Source organism: Callorhinus ursinus, unplaced genomic scaffold, assembly GCF_003265705.2.
Source record: "Callorhinus ursinus isolate GAN/ISIS: 27379988/994484 unplaced genomic scaffold, GSC_fseal_2.0 scaffold18, whole genome shotgun sequence".
Classification (NCBI taxonomy): domain Eukaryota; kingdom Metazoa; phylum Chordata; class Mammalia; order Carnivora; family Otariidae; genus Callorhinus; species Callorhinus ursinus.
Window position 1 is genome coordinate 30926502 of NW_027397080.1, and position 24749 is coordinate 30951250.

Genomic DNA, 24749 nt, shown 5'->3' on the forward strand with positions numbered 1-24749 from the left:
TTTTTTTCTTCTTCTTTCCTTCCTTCCTTCCTCTCTCTTTCTCTCTCTCTCTCTCTCCCCCTCTCCCTCTTTCTTTCTTTCTTTCTTTCTCTCTCTCTCTCTCTCTCTCTTTTTAAAAGATTTTATTTATTTATTAGAGAGCACACAAGCAGGGGGAGCAGCAGAGGGAGGGGAAAAAGCAGACTCCCTGCTCAGCAGGGAGCCCAACGTGGGGCTCGATCCAAGGACCCTGGGATCATGACCTGAGCCGAAGGCAGACGAAGACTTAACCAGCTGAGCCACCCAGGCACCGTATTTTCTTTTCTTCATTACATTTATCAATAGCCATATAGTAAAGTTAGTATCTTGAGAGAAGTATTTTTGAGTTCTCCTTACTCCCTAGTATGTGTTTTTGGCCCATGCTGATAAAATAGTAAAAACACCTGATTGAAATGAGAAGACTTCAGTTTTTTTTGTTTGTTTTGTTTAAGATTTATTTATTTGAGAGAGAGAGAGAGAGAGAGAATATGAGCACATAAGTAGGAGGAGGGGCAGAGAAAGAGGGAGGGGGAGAGGATCTTTAGCAGACTCCCTGTCCAGTGTGGAGCCCAATGTGGGGCTCGATCTCATGACCCTGAGATCATGACCTGAGCTGAAAACGAGTCAAATACTTAACTGACTGAGCCACCCAGGCACCCCGAAATGAGAAAACTTCAGTTTGAATCTTGGCTCTGCCACATAGTTTTGTGATCAAGGTCCAGTTTGTTAACTTTGAGCCATCCTTTTGACAAACTTACTTAAGGCCACGTGATTAAGTGACAGAACCCTGAACCACACATCTTCTGGTTCTACATCCAGTAAGATAAGGGGTGTGAAAAAGTCTCTCAGAATGCCTCCTGCCCAATATAGCATGAGTAGTGCTTACAGTCATTGAATCTGAATTGGGACTTAGAGCATAAAAGGAAGAAAAGAAAAAGTGAAATTAAATGTAGTTCTGTACCGAGTTATTGATGACACAATTACTCAGCATCCATTTATTTTATTTTTCTGTTGCCTCTTGGCTGAGTTGATTGGATGCTTTGATTATTTCAGGTATGGGAGGAAGAGTTTAGCTCAAGGAGCCATCTCTAGATGGTCTAAGAATGAGCAGATAAACCTGTCCTGAGAACGAGCAGATAAATTTTATTAACGCTAAATAAAAATTATTGCTTGCAATTTGTTTGCTGTGTTATTTTTTTCACCCTAAGGATCATGTTTTATTGATGATCAAAGAAAGGATCTAGAGAGATTGCTTTGTGATGCTTTGTGGACCGTGAACATGTGACGTGGCAGCATTTTCAGCTTTACTGTGCACCTGTAACATCGAATTCCCAAGTATCAGAAATGTCTCAACGACTTCAGGGCTGTTTCCCCACTTTCTGATTATCTGCTTCTTCAAGGAATCACTTAGAAAAAGTATATCCTCAGGCAGGTCAGGTGACAAGCTATCATCTTAGCTAGGAATTTGTCTTATAGGAATATGTTTTAGAGTGAATTTTTTGGCAGCCCCCTGGGCCAAGAAACCCTGAACTGGCTCTGCAGAGCTGCTAATCTCCCCCCTTTTCATTCTGAGTTAACTGATCTCTTTACTTTGTTATGGGCATTTAGGATCATACTTACAGTGATTGGTACAGACGGATTCCATCTTTGTAGGGTTCCGCAGCCATCCTAAGCATTGACACAGGTCCTTTAGCTCCTGAGAGTTCCCTGAGGAGCTTCATGATGCCTCAGAGCTTTTAGTTTTGCAGTTCCAAGATCATTTCCTGGCTTTAATTAACTGTTGTTTTTATATGTGAAATAACTTCGACCATCAGCGTTTTTATTGTTTTGTCTGTATGTGCTCAGTACTTCATTAGACACCCATAACTTGACAGTCATTTTATTTATTGGTTCATCCATCATTTAACAGGTCATTGAGCTGCTCGTTGGGGAAGGGCTCTGAGGTGCTGGGAGCACCCACCTGAACAATATACTCTCTCTGCTCTTGAATGTTTGTCAGTCCTGTAAAAATTCTTTTATCTGGAGCTACCTGTAGACACACAGAAAAGTTGTAAGTCCTGCATTTCCCCCAGTCTTCTTCAGCGTTAACATCTGACATAACTACAGTATGGTTATCAGAACCAGGAAATTGGCATTAGTACGGTGTAACTGAACTGAGGACCCTTTTGAATTTTGCTAATGTCTTACTCCATTCAAGCTGCTGTGACAAAATACCATAGACTGGGTGGCTTGTAAATAACAGAAATTTATTTCTCACAGTTCTGGAAGCTGGAAGTCTGAGATCAGAGTACAGTGTGTTTGAGTTCTGATGAGATCCCTCTTCTAGTTTGCAGACTGCCAACTTCTTGTATCCTCGCGTGGCTAAGAGCAGAGAGGGAAGGCAAGCTTCTAGTCCAACACGACAAGATTCATTTTATCATGCCTCTTTTTGCAACTTTTTTCTTCAACAGTGAAAAATTCTGTTCCTGTTATTAAAATATAATATTTTTTTCTTCAAGAATACCCATAGTTTCAGAATTTGTAACCCATGTCCCTGTGAGAAACAGATTTACTGACTAAATTTTTGTCTTTAAATTTTGTCTTAATATGTCAGCAAGATAGCATTTTCCAGCGTAGCTTAGGTCAGTTCTGTTCTTTCACACCGCCTTGCGTGTGGCTGTGTTATCCATTTGTAATAGAGTTAGGTTCATCTGTTGGACTTTGTCTTCCACTTCTAGCTCCTTCTGGCAGATGTGCACTGTTGTTAAGTGTTGGGTATGTGAGGGTGTGTGGGCTGTGGCTGTGCTGCTGAGGGTCAGGGCCGTGGACAGACATGTAGTTGTCAATTCTCTTACCATGGTCCCATCCCCCACCTCTTTCCTACCCATTTGCTATCGGTAACTGATTGCTTTGCTTCTTAGTTTATCCCTCCTGCATGTTTTCGTTTCAAATGAGCAAATACATGTCTGTGTTCTTATAACCTTTTTCTTATATAAGGATAGCATCCTACAGATACGCTTCTGTGTTTGGTTTTTTTACTTTAATGGTATGTTTTGGAAATTGTTCCGTATCAGTTCATAGAGATCTTCCTCATTCTCTTTTACAGCTGCATAGAACTCCACTGTGTGGCTGGACCCTAGTTTATTTAGCTGCTTTCTTGTGAATGGTCATTTAGGTTGTTTCCAGGATGTTTCAGTTATAAATGATGCTACAGTGAATATCCTAGTGCATATGTAGTTCCTTATTGTTGGATGTGAATCTTTAGGGTGGATTCATCAGAGAGAGATTGCTGGGTTGAAAGGCATAGGTATATGTGGTTTTCCTCCAGAAAGCATATGCCCATTTGCATTCCCTCTGTTTCCCCAATAGAACGTGTGGTTTTATTTTTTAAAATAGTGCCAGTCTGATAGGTGAGAAATAGTATCTCAGTATTCTACTGTATTTTGCTAACAGTGAGTGAGTTTGAGCGTTTTTCCATTATGTTTGAAGGATATTTTTGTCTTTTTTGGTGAGTTATCTGTTCATGTCATTTCCTTTGGGATTTTTTTTTTGTCTGTCTATAAAAGTTCTTTACATTTTCTCTCGTGTATGTTGCAAATGTTTGCTCCCACTTGACAGTTCTCTTTTATGGTTTTTGGAAAAAAATTCTGCAAGACTTACTTTTACCTAGTCAAGTCTGGCAGTCTTTTCATTTATTCCCTCACACCTTTGAGTACTACTTAGAAAGCCTCTCCCTGCACCTGATTTACAGAGGAGTTCTACTCAGTCGTCCCAGCACCGTTTATTAAAAAGCCTATTTTGTGCTCACTTCAGCAGCACATAGACCAAAAAGCCTGTCTTTACCTCAGTGGTTCAAGATGGCAGCTTTGTCACAGATTACTTTCCGTGTGTATTCTGTCATCTTGTTATTCTGTCATCTGTTCATTTATGTGCCACCGCCATGCTCTTTTAATTGTGGAGGCATTGTAGTATTTTTTACCGTAATACTGATAGTTTCCCCTTTCTCAGTTATTTGTTTTTCCTGGAAATCTTCGTAGTAAAGTGTTTCATTCCATTAAATAGCTGGTTGATGGCATTGAGTTTATAGCTCAAACTATGCAGAAATGCCATGTTGAGTTGTCCTATCCCAGAACAAGGGGATGTTTTTCCATTTGTTCATGTTTATTTTTGTGTCGCTCAGGAGTATTTAAGACTTTTCTTCATAGAGATGTTACCATTCTTACACATTTATTTCTATGCATTTAATCTTATAGATATATATTGAACTCTGTACCCTACTAATAAAGAATACACATTTTTTTATGTACCTTGGCACATTCTCAAATTCATCATATGTTAGAACACAAAGAAAACATTTATCTGATTAAAAGGCAATAAAACTATAGTTTACAAACAAAAACAAAGAACAGGAAGACCCTATCACCTGGAAATTTGAAACTTCCTATTTCTTAACTATAGAGAACACACTGATGGTCACCGGAGGGGAGGGGGACACTTACCATGATGAGCACCGAGTAACGTATAGAACTGTTGGCTCACTATATTGTGCACCTGAAACTAATCTAACACTGTATGTTAACTATACTGGAATTAAAATAAAAAACTTAAAAAAATAAAGCTTCCTACTAAACAACACCTGAGTAGAAGGGGAAATAAAAACTGAAATTAAATAAATTTTTAAAAACAACAGTAAAAATACAGTGTACTAGAATCTGTGGCATGTATTTAAAACACTGATGAAAAGAAGGCTAGTTACACTAAACACATCAATTTCAATGAAAAAACAAATGATTGAGTTCCCAGCTTAAATGATAAAAAGAACAACAAATAAATCAAAAGGATGCAGTGATGTCCAGCTCAGCATATGTAGAAGAGATGCTTAAAACAGTTCCATTTGACAGTGGGGAGGCAGAGGCGTCGAAGTGGAAGTGGACGTCAGTTGTCACACATACAGCAACTATTTAGGAAACTATGTTTCCTAAATAGGAGGTAGATGTGGAGCCATATTCTCAAAACACCGTAAATGAGTCAAGATGAATCATAGAAAGATAACCCCTGGGAAGGCAAGAGAAACAGAAGAATGAAAAACAGAAAAGAAACTTTAAAAAAATTTCTGTGCCTGTCATTAGTCAAATGACTCACAGTTGACAAGATGCTGACTCTTGTCTCAAGATCCTTCTTTCCCTTTGTGCTCAGGCAAGGGTGATGACCAAAGCTGTAGGCCGGCCTGCTGCTCTAAGCATTCCGTGCATTGCCTGTGCACCTTGTTGCAAGTTTCTCTGAGGTTTGCACATGTCTGGGAATCTACAGAGACTTTCCCAGTTGTGGATAGTTTCGATGGAATGAATTTCTGGGCTATATTTCCATATTCTTTCCTGTGTAAGGTGGTTCTTTTCCTGCTCCTTCATCCCCTTCAGATTGCCTCCTCCCACCAGTTGGGGCACTTGTCAAATGGTGCAGCACCCAGGGTGGAACTGTGGGGCACCACACCAAGGAATACCAAGGTATACCAAAATGAGTCCAGCAGGAAGCCTTTGTTTCTGATGAATGAAAGGCCCCTTAAATAGTCATATTTCTGTTAACAGTGAAGCATCCCATTAGAAATGGGGTGTATAGGACCTTGGAGGTTCTGTAATCAGATATTTCAGCACGGTGAGAGTGATGACAATTTCCTCTTAACAGTTTCTAATCCTTCATTCCACAAACACTGTCAAAAAATGTACTGCTTTTGAGAGAGTAGATGAAAAGAGTGCTTTGGAGAAAAAAAATATTGAATGCTTAAAATGATACGCACATACTTTTTAAATGTAATCTCTTGTCTTTAAAATATAAGGTCTACTCTTCAGCAAGAGGTGATATGTAAGATATTTCAAAATGGATGCCAACCATAGTGGGCTTGCCTGCTCTATCTTCAGCTCCACTTAGTACTCAGGGCTGCATACAGGATGGCTCATTAATTGCCAAGAACAGCAACTTTATTTTTTATTTTTTAAAAGAGATTTTATTTATTTATTTATTTATTTATTTATTTGAGAGAGAAAGAGCATGCGAGTGGAGGTAGAGGGGGAGGGATAAGCCGACTCCATGCTGAGCATGGAGCCTGACGTGGGGCTCCATCTAAGGACCCGAGCCGAAACCAAGAGTCTGATGCTTAACCGACTGAGCCACCCGGGTGCCCCAAGAACAGAACTTTGAACAGCCATAGTTACATGCTAGTGACTCTTGCTGTTTTATTTTCCCCTAATACTTTAAAAATACTTATACAGTAAAATGCACATTTTAAGTTTATATTTTCACGAATTTTGATAAATTTGTTTGATCCTGAACACGACATGTAATATTCCCATGATCCCAGAAAGTTCTCTCAAGCTACTCTCCTCTCAGAACTTCCCTCCCAGAAGCAACCATTATTCTGATTTCTCTCACCATAAATTACTCTTGCCTGTTCTAGAAATTCACTCAATAGAAATGGAATCATACAGTATGTGCCTTTTGTGTGCCTGGCTACTTCTACTCAGCATTTAATATTTGAGACTTTTTCTCCGTGGTGTGCTATGTATCAGTACTTCTTTGCTTTGTATTGTTGTGAAGTATTTCATTTTACAAATATATAATGATATTTTACCCATTTCCTTATTGATGGACATTTGGATTGTTTCTAGGCTAGTATGAATGAAAGCTATTCACCAAAAAAGCACAGAGAGGGAAAATAGAAATAAAAACAGAAATTAATGAGGAGAAAAACATTGAATCTAGTTAATCAAATCCTTTAAAAATTTTAATATCTCAATAAAAGTGATATTATGACCAGTTGGGATTTATTCCAGGAATGCAAGGTAGGTTCACTATTAGAGACTATACTAATATTGTATACCATATTGTCACATCTAAGGGGAAACAAAATCCCGTATCTCTAAAGCAGTGATTATTTCTAAAGCTAGCATCATATTTAATAGTAATACCTGAGAGATATTTCCACCGAGATCAGGAACAAGGCAAGGGTGCCCATTATTTCCATTACTTTCCGCATTGTGTGGGAGGGTCAGTGCAATTCAGGTGTTAAGGAGGAGTAAAAAAAGGGGCGCCTGGGTGGCTCAGATGGTTAAGCATCTGCCTTCGGCTCAGGTCGTGATCTCCGGGTCCTGGGATTGAACCCCACGTGGGGCTCCCAGTCAGCGAGGCGTCTGCTTCTCCCTCTCTCTCTGCCTCTCCCCTTGCTTGTGCTCTCTCTGTCTCTGTCTCTCTCTCGAGTAAATAAATCTTTAAAAGAAATAAAGAGTAAAAAAGATGTAAAACTATGTTTATTTGCAAACAACAGCTAATATACCTGGAAAACCTCAGAAAACCAATGATTAAACTATCAAATAATAAAGAATTCAGTCATGTAGCAGGATACAAAATTAACATACAAAAATCAGTACCTTTCACATAATCAAATAGAAAGCAAATAGAGGACATAGTGGTAGATGAGAACATTCATTACAGTTTCATGGTCATTTATCAGATGATATGCTTCTGTTCCTGCTGCTTCTGGCTTTCCCTAAACCAGTTGTGTTGCTCTCCCCACGGAACATTTGGCAATGTCTTTAGATATTTTTGATCGTAACAATGATGTGTGGCTGCAATGTGGGGGTACTATATCCAGGGATACTGCTAAGAACAGGACAGCCCCTAACAAAAATGAATTATTCAGTCCAAAATGTCAGTAGTGTTGGGACTGAGAAACCGTTTCCTGAACAAAACGTGTCTGTTTTCCAGTGCCTGTGTTTAGAATTGTGGGTTGGTAGGGTTTCTCTACCTTTAACGAATACATTGATAGGGTACACTTGAATGTAATGCTGAAGACTAGTAAAAGAGGAATCACTTTCCTCCAGTTACAGACAATGATGGAAATAACTTATTTTGTGTAGCACTTCGGTGTATAAAGTTTCATAGACTTCTTATTTGATCTCCTTAATATGAGATGGGTATAATAGGTGTTCTTATCCCTGTTCAGCTGATGAAGGAACTTATTGATTTTTTCTAGGTTTCAGGGACTAAATCACATCAGACTGATGGGTAGGTAGTTTCAGAGTGAGTGCATTGTTTGTTCATCTGTAAAAGTATCTTACCTGCTTTTTCTTTTCCAGAAGCTCATTTTAGTTCAAGCTACATACTAGAGATAGGTCCTGGGCCTGCAAAGTTGATTCCTAGTCCATCCCCTTTAATTGCATCTTGTTACTTAGAAATCAGTGCTTCCAGTGGAACTTTCTGTGGTGATGGAAATGTTACTTAAATCTGTGCTGTTCAGTATGGTAGCCACCAGCAACACGTGGCTATTTAAATTTATGTTAATTAAGATTAAATAAAATTTAAAATCCAGTTCTCTTCAGTTGGACCAGACACATTTCAAGTGCTCAACAGCCCTGCATTATGTTATCAGTATTTCCCAAAGGAACTTCAATAAATCAAAAGCATTTTTGTTTAATTTTTAAAATGGAGGTTGAGCCCCATCTTAGCTTCTGCCCATTACTGTGGCTTTGGTCATGCTGAGGCTTAGTTAGCTTCTGCCCATTACTGAGGCTTTGGTCACACTGAGGCTTAGTTAGCTTCTGCCCATTACTGAGGCTTCAACTCTGTGGAAAAGGAGGGTGTTGCTTTTAATTTCTTCATAGGAAGCAAATGAATGTCACCCCATGTTGCTCTTCCTCAGCTAGTTTCTTTCTCTGACACCTCGGTCATTAGCTGGTGTGTATGTTGTTAATGTGCCAACTCACGGAGTCCTCATGGGAATGGAATGCCTGTTGAAGTGGTAGGAATTCATTCCCCTGGAAGCATCCCATGTGAGCTGCTGATGCACTATTGATTCTCCAGTTCCATCTGCTATACTCACAGCCCTTAGCTTCCACTTGATGTTAAAGTTACCTTCTGTGACAACTAAGGGAATTGCTTAAAACCTCCCTGCCTCCTTGGGAACCCTGGAAATTCTCCCAACGTGTGTGTGTGTGTGTGTGTGTGTGTGTGTGCGTGTGTGTGTGTGTGTGTGTCTCTGTGTTTTAAGGAGTTTGGTCGTATTGCAGAGTTTTCAGCTGTAGTGCGGTTTAAATTGTGTTGGTAGATGAACCTGGAAATATTACTGCTCTTTTTATTGCAATATTTCTTTGAGAAGGTATTTTCCAACTTACTGTCATTTAACATGACCTGAAAATTTGGGAAGTGTGTGTTTCTGTATTAGAGTCCATCTATGTATTTAAAAAGTTAAAGTCTGTCAGTTTTAAGTTCCACGTCGTTTTATTCCTTGCACATTAAAAGAGAAGAAAAACATTTGACAGTTTTACATTCTGCCTATAGTAAAGTAGGAGGAAGAAAAGGCTCATTTTGTTTTGATGATTTAGAAAGGCTTTAGGCGGATTTTTTTTGTAAAGTAATTTAACTGTGGTTTAAATTTTTCCTGTCATTTGTAGTTTAATATCCTTTCATCACAGCCCTGCCCTCAATTTACCTCTGTGGTTTAATTAATTCTAATCCATGACTAAAATGCTGAGGTAAATGCAGTTAAGTTGTGAAGTTGTAGGTTGACACAGCCCTGAAACAAACAAATAAAACATTTGGACATTTTCTTAGTTCTTTTGGGAACTCCTAGTTTTTTGAATTGGTAATTATGGAGTCTAGCCATATTCTACATGTTTATAGAGTAATGTGGATTTAGTTTTATCTTCCCCTGCCTCTGTCCCTCCAGCAGTGTTTTGGTTTGCAAAGCAGTTGACGGTAATACTAATGTATTTTTTATGCTTGTTTATTTTCAGAGGGAAGTGTAACATCTCCCATTTTTCTGACATATTTGCTGCTAGAGAGTTTAAAGCTCGAGTGGATTCATTTTTCTACATATTAGGCTACAACCCTGAGACAAGGTAAGTGAGTTACTTGGGCCCACTCAGTGAGAACTTTTGCTTTTCTCACGTGCATGCGTGCATGTATGTGTGTTTACACATTTGAATATATGCTAGTAAGATTTTAAAAAACCAACTCCAAAACCCAAAGTAAACCTCTTCGGAAGGTGTTCTAATTAATGTCTTTGGTGTCTAAAACAGCTTATTGTTTGCTCTTGATTTTATTAAGAAAAGGAGAAGTGAGAAAATTTGGGTTTTGAGAGGGCAAGGCAAAGATGTACATTTAGTTGATCTGTGTTTTGAATTTAACTATGAATTGGCAGTTTATTACCCTACTGTACATTGTGTCAAGCCTTCCATGATACCATATTGAAAATTAGGACATTTTTTTAAAAAGATTTTATTTATTTGACAGAGCGAGAGAGCACAAGCAGGGGGAATATTACAGGGAGAGGGAGAAGCAGGCTCCCTGCCAAGCAGGGAGCCCAATGCAGGGCTCGATCGCAGGACCCTGGGATCATGACCTGAGCCAAAGGCTTAACCATCTGAGCCACCCAGACGCCCTGAAAATTACGACATTTTTTGTTAAAGATTTTATTTATTTGAGAGAATGAGAGCACATGTGTGTGTGCGCATGAGCTGAGGGAAGCGCAGAGAGAGAGGGGGAAGCAGCCTCCCCACTGAGCAGAGAGCCCAATGCAGGGCTCAGTCCCAGGACCCTGGGATCATGACCTAAGCCGAAGGCAGACACTTACCTGACTGAGCCACCCAGGCGCCCCTGAAAACACCTAGGACATTATGGAAAGTGTGTTGGTTAGTCATTTGTTTTATTTATTTAGTAAAACCTCAGAAACACTCATAAAAATACCTTTAGTAAGATTTCTGGTATGAGATGGATACATTCAGTTCTCAACCATCTAAGTAAGATCTATGTAACAGGTAGAATTACTACTTTTTAAGTGACAAACAATAGGATCAAAATAATTTAACAGAAAAAAAATCTTTACGTCCGTAATAGATTGTAGTTTAACTTAGCGCATGGAAGAACTTCTTTAAGAGTATGTGCGTTCATTTTTATTCTGTATCATCATGCAACTACAATGGATTAAGGATTTAAAAAGAAAAAGAATGTTAGCTGGTGATCATGTAGTCTGTGCTCTGGACATCCGAAACATAATCTACAGACATAAGGACTTAGAAAGATAGAGAAGCTGCTTGGCCAGAGGAAGGTAGTGGAAGAACTGCATTCAGTTCTTCAGGTGCAAGGTGGGTATTATTTTAGAGAAAACCTTTTCCTAGAGGATGCTGAGAAATTATATATAAAAATTAGAAGGTTACTGTTTAGATAATCAATCTAGGGTTAATAAAAGGCAGTATATTCTTTGTCACAATCCTAAGAGGCTGCCTAAAGCTCTATTGGCACATACATGTTAGTGTCTCTCTGTGTGTATATTGTAGACAACAACTATAGGGGTAATAGTGTAATGAATTGTCACCTGTTTTAAAAAAATTAAATTCAATTAACATATAATGTGTTACTGGTTTCAGAGGTAGAGGTCAGTGATTCATCAGTCTTATATAATATCCAGTGGTCACCTTTTTTTTTTTTTTACTTTATTTCCTTTAGAAAACAGTAAATTTGAGCTTTTCTTCTCTCTCTTTTTTTTTTTTTTTAAAGATTTTATTTATTTATTTGACAGAGAGAGACACAGCGAGAGAGGGAACATAAGCAGGGGGAGTGGGAGAGGGAGAAGCAGACTCCCCACTGAGCAGGGAGCCCAATGTGGGGCTGGATCCCAGGACCCTGGGATCATGACCTGAGCTGAAGGCAGACGCCTTACGATTGAGCCACCCAGGCACCCCTTGAGCTTTTATTTTCTTTTTCAAAAGTATGCCCTGTTCCAGTGACAAGCTGATCAGTGATAGTATTTTAGAGCATCCTGTATTTCAGAATGTTTATATTACATGTGGATTTATTGACTGCCTGGTCATATCTTGGATTTCTGTCTTAGATACAAAGGAGTCCAGAGTTTCAGTGATGCCACATTGATTTAACTGTTTGATCAGTGGTTGTCACGTTGCACAAGTTGGATTATATCAGTGAATTGACTAAATAGCTTTTGTGTTTTAAATGTTTAGCTCTTGGATTCATAAGAAGCAACCAAATAAATTTTTTACTTGTTTTGGTTATGTGTCTGTTTTTGCTGAATGCTTATTAAAAATGGTATTATATAACTTAACTGTGTAAATAGAGACTCGCACAAGTTCTGGTCTCATTTTTCAATGCGTGTTGCTGTCAGTCATTCAGAGTGATTCTTCCCTCAGTTATGTTTTAAAGTGTGGCTTAGGTATGCAGCATCAGGATATCTGTCTCTCATCTGAAAAAAACAACACCGAGACATGCCCATGGCAGTGCGTTTATAGATTCTGCATCCTGAGTGACTTCTTTTCAGCTTTGACTTCCTGGTGGCCATTTGTTCATTTCTGTGCTTGTGTTCTCCTTGTCTAGCTTGTGCTTTGATATGTTGTAGGTTTTTGAGGGGTGTTGGGTGAATTGAAATGAAAAAAAGACTTGAATGTCTACTTACAAGTAAAGCTTGTGGCAGATCTCACACTTCTCACAAAGTGAGTGTAAAAATTTGCCCTGACTCACCGGTTTCACCCTGAATACGACTTTATAACTCTGAAGTTCCCATAGTTGCTCAGATTGTCACAAGAGTTTGTGTAATTCAATAGGAGTGTAGAAAGACTCTGCTTTCCCTACCTGGCTTGCACACAACCTAATCCTTATAATGCTTGGGCTTCATAACCTTGCAGAATTTACCTCTGTTTGTGTCATTGTTTCAAATCTGTGAGGGATGGGGTTGTGTGAAAAGCGGGCTTCTGGTGTATTTCTCCCCTATTGGAAAGAGCAGTATACTGGCATGTAGTGGTGGCTCCATGGTGCTCTGTGCTAACTCTTAGTGCCCTGAGTTATTTGGAGAGGAAACGTCAAACTGTTCTGCATCTGTGAGATAGAGCATATATGGCCGAGACCACTGCAAGTGACAGAACGGTGACTTTGATGACCGTTGCCCTCCCCGGAAATAACTCAGGAATGTTAGTCCAAGTGAGCATTTGAGACTGAAGCTTGAGATGGGATTGCTTCTTTCTCATAGCACATTTTCTGATAGTAGTTAAAAGCTGATTTATGTAATTTTCCATAATTTATTTAGCATATTCACCTGCACTGAAAGTTTGGAATGGTTTTTCACATTTTTGCATACTTTTTTTAAAGCTCCAATGTTTGGCTACTTTAAAAATTTTTCCCTAAAAAAAATTTTTTCCCCCAACCTGGTTATTATATATCTGAACATTTCATCTTGTCAGAGACCTGACCTTTCCAGACTTCTTTTTGATGGGATTACTCTATTGAACATGTGTATGACAGTAGGAAACAAACTTTTCTATATTCTTTGGTACTTTGCTTTTAAAGTTTCAGGGAGGGTAGATTTCTTGGTAATTGACATGGAATTTTTATTATTCTGAAATTCTGTATTTAATTCTGAAATCCCAAACTCAGTTCTGAAATCTGAAAGCTCTGAAAAATAAAAAAAAATTTTATGCTCAGTTTGGTGCTGAAGCTCATTGGATGGTCATTCTTGGCCTGAACTGAGATGAGGCTATTTGTATTCTTGAGTTAGTTCATTTTGGGTTGAGTGAGTTTGCACAATTTTTACTGCAAAAGTATCAATGTGATAGGAGTAGGGGGTCATTGGTCAGACACTTGTGGGGTATCACATAGTATATGGTATATGGCTATAGTACCTTTCTAAATCTAAAAAATTCTGAATTCTAAAAATCTTCTGACCCTTAGGATCTTTGATAAGGGATGGTGATGCTGTATTCTTGCTAGCCATGACATTTAAGGAACAAAACTTACTTGAGTAAAAAATTTGGTGGCAGATGTTTCCAGCTTCAAATAGGATGCAAACGACAAGGGTCTGACTAATGAGAGAGGCCTGAATTTTGAGCCCTTAGGTAATCAGGCTTTGCTTCTGGGGTTTGTTTTGACATTTCTGCACTCAGGTATTGTGTACTTAAGATTCACCCCAAATTTAATTCTGCAGTCAGCAGCGTGCTCTGCAATATAATGTCATTATATTCTCATTTTGTCTGAAGGTTCTAATCCAAAATCTGGTTATAAAATAAAGTCAGTAAATTTCAGCTCAAAAATCCTAATACATAAAGCCAGTGAGACCTTATAGACATATGCACAAAGCACCAGTATTCTTGGCTGAACTAAAGGAGGTTGGCTTATAAAAAGATAATTATAATTTCTATTCATAGGGACATGGCTGCATTCATCTGCCTACTATCCTTAGTTGCTTTTTTATTTATCCAGTATCTCATAGCCATTTAGTCTGACTTCTTGATCTTTTTGTTAAGACTGACTCCCCCTCTTGGACCAGGCAGCCTGGGTTCTGACGGTGGGGCAGTCACTTCATCTTTGTGTCCAGGGCTAAGGCTGGTACTTCCTGGACTCTGTTTGTACCTCAATAAAATGGGGGTGGCACAAGCTATCCTGTAGGTTGCTTGTGTAAACTGTCAGGTTTTTTGTTGCTTCTTGGGAATTGCAAAAAGAATTATAAATTTGGTTGAAAAATATCAAAGTTTGTTTTTTAACCCCATAAAATGTTAAGTCCAAAAGCAAAACATAAACTACTTCCTAAGACGTCTTGATTCTACCAAGTAGACCATTAACCATCTGGTTGATTGTGCTGACATATGGAAGTCTGAACACTGGGGATTTTTGACTCTCCTTAGAATATTGATTATTAAATTCATTTTGAAAATATACAACTACTAAAAATGAAAGATAAATTTCTTGCCTCTAATGAAACTGACATAACAATTATAATGAATATGTAAGTGATGTTAATGTGAAATAATATACATTTCTATGGTCAGAATATTTCAATGAGAAATTTGAGAGAACCAAAATTGAACAAAAAATTTTTAAAGATTTTGTGTATTTTTTGAGAGCGCAGAAGCAGGGGGAGTGGCAGAGGGAGAGGGAGAAGCAGGCTCCCCGCGGAGCAGGGGGCCCGACGACGCAGGGCTCCATCCCAGGGCCCTGGGATCATGACCTGAGCTGAAGGCAGACGCTTCACCGACTGAGCCGCCCAGGCGCCCTGAAAAAAAATTTTTTTTATTGAGAAAGAGATCTAAGCTTTTTCTAGTAAATGAACCTGTCTCCCCATATCGCATGTAGGTGGTATTGAATTTTTGGATGTCCTTTCCCTCAGCTTCCTTCCCATCCCCTCACCTCAGCAGCTTCAGTCTACTGGCCGGTACGAGTATACTTTCTGGCCCTGTCTGGGTTTATGTTTCATTCCTTTGAAAAGTTCTTCTAAGGCCAGTGAGTTAGGAGAGGAAGGAGGGGAAGGGAGTAACGGTCGAGTCTCAGCAAGAATGAAAGATTTTGGTAGTGGCCATTTGAAAGGAGATGTTTACTTTTACATTATGAAACACAAATTTTCCCAGGAACCAGTCCATTTGTTTCCCCTTGCTAGATACGGGTTCTTTTAGGTCACTAAAGTGCATGTAGAGATAGTGAAGAGAACATATAAAACGGAGCATCTTGTATTGATGGTCACTGATCTGTTGCTCCTCCCGCACCCCCACCCCATACTGTCTTATAAAAGTGTTGATCTCTTCAGAGACTTGCTCTGTAGCATGAAACATCTCATTGTATTTTTTGTTTCTTTGCTTAGTGAGTGAGTCTTCTCTTGCTAGTCAGATGGAAAACAAGTTGAGAGCTCAAATCTCATCCAGGAGAGAATGTCTGTGATCATTCACCTGTGCCTTCTCCGCTTTTCTTTTTCTGAGGAGTTTTTAAAGCAATATTGAAGCTTAAGGTTTACTGCCATTATATTTAGCAGCAATCATAAACTGTCGCACTCGCAAGGACTTAGAAATAATCTCTCCCCAACTGACAATGGTCATAATGTTACTAACAATAGCTACAGTTAGTGAGGCCTGTTGTGCCTAGCACTACTCTGAGTTTTACTTGCATAATTCATTGATTTCACTTTGTTTTGAAGCAGTCTCAGTCTTATAGAGTAGTTGTAAGTATAGTAGAGGACCTTTTCTAACTGAACCATTTGAAAGTATGCTGTCACCATGAGGCTGTACCGCACTCTAATACTTGGGGGTATTCCTTATGAGCAAGGGCATTTTCTTACACAACCACAATACAGGCCTCCAGCTCAAGAGAGATTAACATTCAAATACTGCCATGGCATTTGCAGACCCCACTCAGATTTTATCACTTTTCCCAATAAAGATTTTTGTAGTAGAAGGAGCCAGTTGATGGATTCAGTTGTTTTACAGCTGACCGGTCAGTCTGGGACAGTTTCTCAGTCTTTCTTTCACTTCATGACCTTGGTACTTTTGAAGATTATAGGGTATTTTGTAGACTGTCTCTCAGTTTACATTTATGATGTTTCCTTAATAGATTCAGATGATGTATCTTTGACAGGGATAGCGCAGAAGTCGTGTCTTCTTTTTTTCTACATCCTATCATAATTTTTGTCTCATGGCTGGTAATGTTTACTTTAATCAGTTGAATAAGGTGCTGTTTGCCAGACTTTGCAATTGTAGAATTTCTCTTTTTCCTTTGATAATAATTGACCATTTTGTGGAAGGTTGCTTTGAGACTATGTATAAATAGCCTCTTCCCATGAAACTTTCATTTTATTCATTTATTTACACTAGGTGGATTAATGGCTTCTTATTTTATTCAGTTGTTTATCTAATCTCTTACTATCATTATTCATTTTTAGGTCAAATTGTCCTAGATTTTGGAGAATGATACCTAGGTGTGGTCATTACTTCCTGTCACTGCTGTCAGGCCTCTGAGTAAACAGCTAGGGTGTGTCAGGTGGGGGAGGGAGGAGGAAAGTGGGGGAGAAGGAGAGTATGCAAACTTTTACATCTATATTTCTGTATCAGTATGTGTGTGTCCATGCATTCATACCAAATTCTCCACATCTAATCCAATACCATAGGGTTTCTTCTAGTTTTTTCCTTATTTGTAATTCTCATCTTTAAGAGTCATAAACCTTATTTCATAATCCTTAATATCTTTACTTCAGTTTTCTATCACTGACTCTGCTGTCTCCCACACATGGATGGGTTTTGATATCTTGAACTGTATCATTAGTAGATTTAGCATTTGGTATTTCTTAAGAAAGTGTGATCTCAAGAAATCAAATTGTAACATCTTCTTTTCAGGGCCCACGGGAGAACAACTACTTGCTCACAGTGAATGCTTACTCCATGTTTGATTGTTTAGTTCCCATAAAAGCTCAGTGAGGTTGGCATTACCTTTATTTTACAAATGAGAAAATTGGCGTTATATTAAAGAATTGCCTAAGGCATACAGTTACTAAACAGGAAACCCCAAGCCTATTCCACTCAAAGCCTGTGCTCTTAACATTGATGATTTTATCATAGATTGACTCATACAACCTCATTTTCTTCTGGCTGTGTTGGAAAATAACTTCAAGCTTTTCTAATGAAGAGAAAGATATGTGCTCACTAGAAAATAACTTGATAAGTACAAAAGTTAAAGAAGCAAACTGAAATGATAATATAATTGTATAATCCATGTTTGTGTTTTTCCCCTTCAGTTTACACCTATGTGCATGTGTATATAGGTGTATGTGTATGTATTAAGATTATAATTAAAATATTGTTTACACATAATATACATATGATCATGCATTCCTTTATTCATTTTCTTTTATTATGAACATAGTACTATGTCATTAAACGTTTTGCACAAGCATTTGTAATGAGCATCTTCTCTACCATCATGTGGATGTCTCAATTATCTATTCCCATCTTGTTGAACATTTATGGTTTTCCAATATTTGGTTATTCTAAATAACATTGTGACCATCTTTTTTCAAATAAATCTTTATACTTCATCTGAAAAGTAACAATGTAGATCTCCTTTATTTCAGTTAATTTGGATTTCATACATTTCAAAATCTTCTGTTTTAGTGAAGCTGTCAGTTCATCATAGCTCATGGTGTTTGTATCGCTTTTGAGGACAAGAAGCTGGAACTAGGTATAAATTTTTTGTTTGCTTTTCCTCTGCCATCACATTCGAACTCTTAACCATTTATGTCAGATGGCAAATGTTGGAAACGGTTGAGAGTACATGTATATTTGGAAACACAGCCCTACTGAGGATATAAGAACTTTTTTTTAAAATATAAGAACTTTAATAAGATAGGACAAAAAAATCAGCGTTGATAATTTCAAAAACCCTTTGCCAGTAAACATCTACCAGTGTTGAATAAAATATGACAACTTTTAAATGCAGAGCTGAGCTTGTACGAATTAAGAGAAACTGTCAAGTAAATCATTAAGCTGATCCTCATCAGCCCATGATGAGAGGAGGTTGGGTTAGTTACTGTCTCCTTAACCAAAGGGTCTTGCCTTTAACACCCACCAGGTATAAGAGATGGGGTCTTGATCTCAGGGGTTAGGGAGTTGGAACTGAGAGCCCTCTACCAAGTTATAGGGCCATCAAAGGTCCGTTCTTCAGTGAAAGGGTGAGCTAGGTGATGTATCCGGAATTAGAGGGAAATGATAGAGAAAGCCTATTTGGGACTGGGACTCTAAGCACAGAAAAGAAGAGAGAGAGGATTAGAGGGAGAATTTCCCTTATAATTCATAACTTTGGGCTTTGCCCCCATGGCAGTTGGGACATGAATTTACATTCTTGAAAAATATGAGAACTCTAGGATGAGAAGATAATGTAAAAAGTGGTCTTGGGCCATTGAGCCTCCAACAGGCATATTCTCATTCAAGAACTTGTAGGATATATACAGATAATATATCTTTGAATGCCAAATGCACTGTTAAAAATTACAAAATGTTGGAAGAAACCATGTGCCATCAACTTGAGTCAGATAAAACAAACGGTAAGATATACACCTGAGAACTTCAACACTAGAACTATCAGAGAGAGACTGTGTAATAGACTGAAACAAAATAGAACCTTTATTTCCCTCCTAGGTAAGCAGAGTTTGAGAAGAAGCAGTCCTAGGTGGGTGTGGGGCTCCACAACCATCAGGGACCTATCCTTAACTTCAACTTTTACCTCGTACTCAAGATGTCACTCGAATGGTAGCTGTGACATCCAGATTTCAGGCTGGAAGAAGGAGGAAGTGGGTAAAAAAATGCATGCCTTTCTCCTTTAAAGGCATTTTCATAATTTGTATAGGACATTTCCTTTTCTTCTCATTAGACCAAAAATAATAAAAAAAATTTATAGACTGTGGCTTTATAAGTAAACTCTACCAGTGTTCCAGGGAACAGAGAAAGATGGTGTAGGTTCCCTGCATCATTTTATGAAGCTAGTTAAACCTTTATACCAAAACCAGCTTAAAAAGTAAAATTGATAGGTCAGTCTTACTTAGGAACATGCATGTAAGATGTTTAAATAAAATATTAGAAAAGGGAATCTGGCAAAGCATGAAAAAATCTACTTACTCAAGTTGGGTTTATAGAACACAAGACTGGTTTAAAAATTTATCTTGTTAATATAGCTTACCACTTTAACATGATGAAGAAGAACTATATACTCATCATGATGTTGAGAGAACAGTTGTTGAAAGTCAACTAGTCCATGTTGGGGGAGGGGACTCTTAACCAAAGTAACCATAGAATGAAACTTCGCTGTTGTGACTGAATAATTAAACAGAAATCTACAACAAGCACTATACTTAAGGGCAGAGTGTTAGAAGTATCGCTCTAAAATTAAAAAAAAAAAGAGTCCCCTGTCCATTAAGACATGAAAAAATGAAGAAATAAAAACCTTTGTTAACATGGTGTAATAGTTTTTGCCATAGAAACTCTGAGAAAGCAAGTGAACAGATAGTTAGAACTGATAGGATAAATCAGCATGTTTGTTGGAAATCAGAGCAGCATGCATAACGCTCAGCTCCATTTCCACACATGAGGGACAGTTAGAAAACAAAATTTAACCACACTGTTTCTAAATGCTTCCCTTCTCTTGATGTGAAGTTAGTACTCATTAAAAATCAAACAGAGTATCTTTTTTTCCAACAAGTGTTTTTCTCTAGAGTTGCCTGAATGTTAAGTTTTCCTTGCTTTTGCTTTACAATTTGTTGTTCGTAAATAAAACATTTTAAACATTTTTATATTTCTGGTAAGTAAAAAACTCTTTAAAATCTTGCATGTTATAGTTCTTACTATACATTTGATAAATTTTCTACTCATGAAAAACTAAGTATGACAGTGGACAAAATAGTTTTTCAGTCAGTTTTTATGTAATAAACCTTTTTAATTTTAGAAAGAATCCATTAACATAGTATATTCATTTTACACTCTCAGCTCACTTTTAATCTATTCAAAAATGTTAATCGGTCAGTTGTTGTTCACTACGAGGTGAATCAGGAGAGAGGGAGGTCCAAGATCCGGAGACAGTGTGGAAGTACTTGGGATCACAGGACTTTGGGGAAGACCTAGCAGTAGGGGCCACAGAAGGAAGCACATGGGCAGCCTGTGTGCCGATTGTGTGTGCATATCCCTGCAGGCACCCAGGTGGCAAGGAAATGGGGCAGGAATGAGGTCTAGGCAGATGGTCAGCAGCAGTAAGCAGACATCTAGTGGTCCAGACAACCGTGGAGAAAATAAGGCCCAGGTCTTAGGGGCTTGGAAGTACTGAGTAGAGTCAGAGGGTGGTTCTCAGTGTAAGATAGGACTTGCTTGATGGAAACAGAGCCCATTTCTAGAATTGGAATTTATGTTAAAATGGCACATTGGCTTACTTAATTACCAAACCACTAGGTTTCAGGGCTCCTCGATTTTCTCTGAGGAGGAGAACTGACCTCATATTCTGAGGTTGGATTGAACTCAGAGTTGCGTGTTAAGTGATCCAGTCTGGGGGTTAGAGCACGTGGAAGCAGGTAGCGCGGCAGGTCACTCGTTGCCAGTCATGTGTCCAGTCTCTAGATTCCATGAGGACCGATGATTGAAGGCTTACTGGTACAAGTAGGTTTTTTAATATATATATATTTAAAATTTTAAATATTTTAATATATATTAAATATATAAATATATGTTAAATATATATATATTTAAAATTTTAAATATTTTATGTATATAACTCAAGAGTTTTGATGTTACTACATATACTCCTGTATATATCTTTCATCTAGTTCACCAGTTGTTAACATTTTGCAGTATTTGCTTAATTAATTTACTCTTACTGATTTTATGTATTATATATTTTTTAACTTTATTACAGATTTACTTTATTATTTCTGTTTTTTGCTGAGTTATTCTCCATATTAATCATCTTTGCTTCATTTTTCTGTTTTCCTTTCCTGAACTATTTAGGAATGAATTGCAGCATCAAGCTTCTTCCCTAAATATTTCAATGTGTATTTCTCAAGAACAAAGACGTTCTCTTACATAATTGTGATATGGTTAGCAAAATCAGAAAAGGTGACATTGATATAATACCATTTAATCTAATATAGTCCATATTTAGCTATATATAGCATATTATATATAGCATTTTTCACAACATGTTTTTGGCTTTTTTTTCTTTTTCATGGCATTAACATTTTTGATGAGTTAGAAGCCAGTTTTGTTGAATATTCTTCAGTTCGGGTTTGTTTGATGTTTCCTCATTTTTAGTTTTAGGTTTTGTAATTTCTGCCAGGGAATGATTGTCTTAAGTGTTATTTTGCCCTTCTCAGTGCTTCAGATGTATTTTTTTTGAGGTACAAAAGAAGAGATTTAGGTGGTTCCAGTAAAGATGATTTTGATACTGTCCTTGCCCCCAAAGAGTTTTATCATCTGTCAAGAGAGATGAGGCACCCCAGAAAAAGTTGACAGGGGGCAGCAAGAGGAGAACGAAGTTCTCTGAGGCTTCCCAGCTGTCCCCGGTACGGAGGTCTCTCCAGAGAGGAGCTGGCTGGGACTGTGGGTGCGTGTGTGAGTTCTCCACGCACAAGAGAAGAGAACTGCAGCTGAGGTGAGCCCTGGGGTGTGCCACCACCGAGGAGACCACGGGGCTGGGGGGCCGCCCGAGGGGCGTGCAGAGGGCAGCGATGAGGCAAATGGCAGGAGCGACGACCAGGAGGGTGTTGGAGGAGTCCTCGGCCGCTGGGGACCCAGTGTTTGGAGAAAAGGTCGTAGGGTTCTGATGGATTGCCCTTAGTGTCACTCAGGGTATTTGGTGGGACCAAAATTATAGTTTACACTTCTTGGATTGCTATCATAATAACCATTTTTATGCTGTGTTTCATGGAACAGCTCATGTGGTTTTTCAGAATAATGATGAATTTATTAAATTATTATTTTACATTGATTTCTCCAAGGGTGCATTTTCCATGTGATTCGGTAGTTTTGAAAAAATGCACTTTTGAAGGAAATACTGATAGTCATATTCGTGCTATTTGGCTTCTAAGCAATTCAATTGCTTCTGTTTTAGAGAGCCTTTTTCTTCCGACTGTTTCTGGTCTCACACATCTGGGGACAGACTTTTCCCAATAGGGAGAGTAGTCTTCCAAGCACTTGATTCAGGTGCTGGGTCAAAAGCAAATCTTACTTAAGTGTATTTGGCATTTCTCGTGTTGTATAAATGACATTTTCAGTAAGATGAGAGTTTTTTAATCATCGTCTCAGAATTTAGTTTATTTGGTAGCAAAAACAGGAGTAATAAGGAAATGGAATGGATTCCACATTTATTTTAGGAATCTTGAGGACATGGAGTACTCTCTTAAGCAGGTCTTTAATTTCTTCACACTGTTACATTTGTGGGAAACGCAATTAGCACTGCTTTTTCCTACTCTATCTTGTCCTTTATACATTTTCAGGAGTTTCATGGTCTTATTTTTCTTTTTTAATTGTAACTATAAGGAATCATACATAGAATCATCTCTTAGTTTGCAAATGGAAACACGCTTGTGTACACATACGGAACTAGGCTATCTTACGTGGCGGACAGCCCACTTTGCCTTTTTGTTGGAGGTGCAGGTTGTGGGGAGAGGCATAAAGGGTGTGTTTTTAAAGATTTTAACAGAAAATGGCTGGTGCTGTGGACAATATACTTCATAGCACTCAGTATGACTAGCATGGCATGGCCTTGCTGATGTGGCTTTAGAAATTTTTTCTGATTAAATTTTAAATGAAGTTAGCTTCATGGACAGTACTATAAAGAATTGCCTAAACCTTTGAATCAGGAGATCTCAAATGAGATTTTTAGGTGCTTGAGTATTTGTGGTGTGGTGTTCTTTGACCTCTTGATTTGGACTTTCCTATCCTTGTTCGTGTTAGAAGTACATTTTTCAAGCTAGACATACCTGACTGGATTAGTATCTCTTTGGGAAATGTTTTTATTTATTATTTAGGCAATTTTAGGGCTTCTTATTTAAGAGAGATTAAGCTCTTTTCATAGAACACAGTGTTCTTCAGACACTCTGTCTTCTATACTGTCTACTGTGGTTGTAGCTGGGACAACACCCGGAACTCCACAGCTTTGCCAGAATTGTTTGTGTGGCTTTTTTCCCCAAATGTTTACAAAGTTTTCAAAACAAAATTTGTGGGGTTGTTCCCCTTAAGTAGCTACTACTATGTTTATAAATGTGCTCTAGTTTCTGTTAATTAATCCTATGTATGGTCATATCTTTATGTTTTGATTCTGTTCCTTCTTGAAGATCTTGCTATTTAAAACCACAATTAAAGGGCGCCTGGGTGGCTCAGTCGTTAGCGTCTGCCTTTGGCTCAGGTCATGATCTCAGGGTCCTGGGATGGAGCCCTGCATCGGGCTCTCTGCTTGGTGGGAAGTCTGCTTTCCCTCTCCCACTACCCCTGCTTGTGTTCCCTCTCTCACTGTGTCTGTCTCTGTCAAATAAATAAATAAAATCTTTAAAAAAAATAAAACCACAATTAAAAAAAGCAAAACTTGCTGTTGTCTTATCACAGCAGGGCAGTTCTCTGAAGCCTCTCGATAGATGGTGTGGCTTGCCGAGTTCCCTGGTGTTGGCTGTCTCGGATCCCCTTTCTAAGGCCCCACTTCCCTGCACACTAGCTTGGTATGCAGGGAGAAGCTGCAGAGTCTGTTGGCTGGGCTTTATTTACGGAAACAGCAGGGTTGAGATTGATTGCGTTGAGAGACAGTGTATGGATGAGGGAGGGTCACAGCACATGCTCAGTCCTGTCAGTGTGAGGGGGAAGTTTCTGCGTTCTGCGTGAAGGCTTAGGTCATAGCACAAGCTCAGTGAAAGCTCTATGAGGTCTCTCAGACTGCATGTGCCTCCATTTTGAGTTGTTAGAGTAGAAAAGGGCAGAGTTTTAACAGTAAGTAGAGGTTCAGGGATACAGCTAGACTCACCAGAGCCTCTATTAGTCATGGATGATCCATTCAGCCCCTGCAGGTAGGCTATCTTCCTCTGGCCTCACCGAAACAGTGATGGTTTTTGCTGCTCTTTCTCACTTCTGAAGATGTTTATGAATCATTTCATCATTCATAGTGCATGTTCCTAAGAGCCTTTAATTCAGCCCTGGCTGGCGATGTAGGTGGTGTTGCGAAGCGTGAAATCAGAGCTAAGAATGGGGTCTGCCCGGAGATGCATTAAGCAAATGGAGAACGTTGTGGATCCTGCTGTTCCTGTCCCTTTCCCCTTTCCCTTCCCCTTTCCTCTCTGGGTACAGCTTTAACCTGAGTCCTGCATGATGCCTGGTGCTGAGCTTGTTTGCCTTCAAGCACCTGCAGAACAAACTGCAGGCTGTTCTGTTGCTGTGTGGCTGGTAGGGAATGCCTGGGCCCAAGAGCAGCTCTGTTTGGAT

The 24749-nt window shown here is 38.7% G+C and overlaps 1 protein-coding gene across 5 annotated transcripts in view; it reads left to right on the forward strand.

The window, feature by feature from the left end:
• RERE (arginine-glutamic acid dipeptide repeats) overlaps positions 1 to 24749 on the forward strand; it is a 411538-nt gene that overhangs the window by 245316 nt on the left and 141473 nt on the right. For 4 of the 5 annotated variants that reach the window (XM_025856826.2, XM_025856830.2, XM_025856827.2 and 1 more), the window contains one exon: positions 9783 to 9887. In XM_025856826.2, coding sequence (XP_025712611.1) covers positions 9783 to 9887 — 105 coding nt within the window. Of the gene's footprint in view, positions 1 to 9782; positions 9888 to 24092; positions 24338 to 24749 lie in introns of those variants that run through there. The other variant, XM_025856831.2, reaches the window with a different exon arrangement.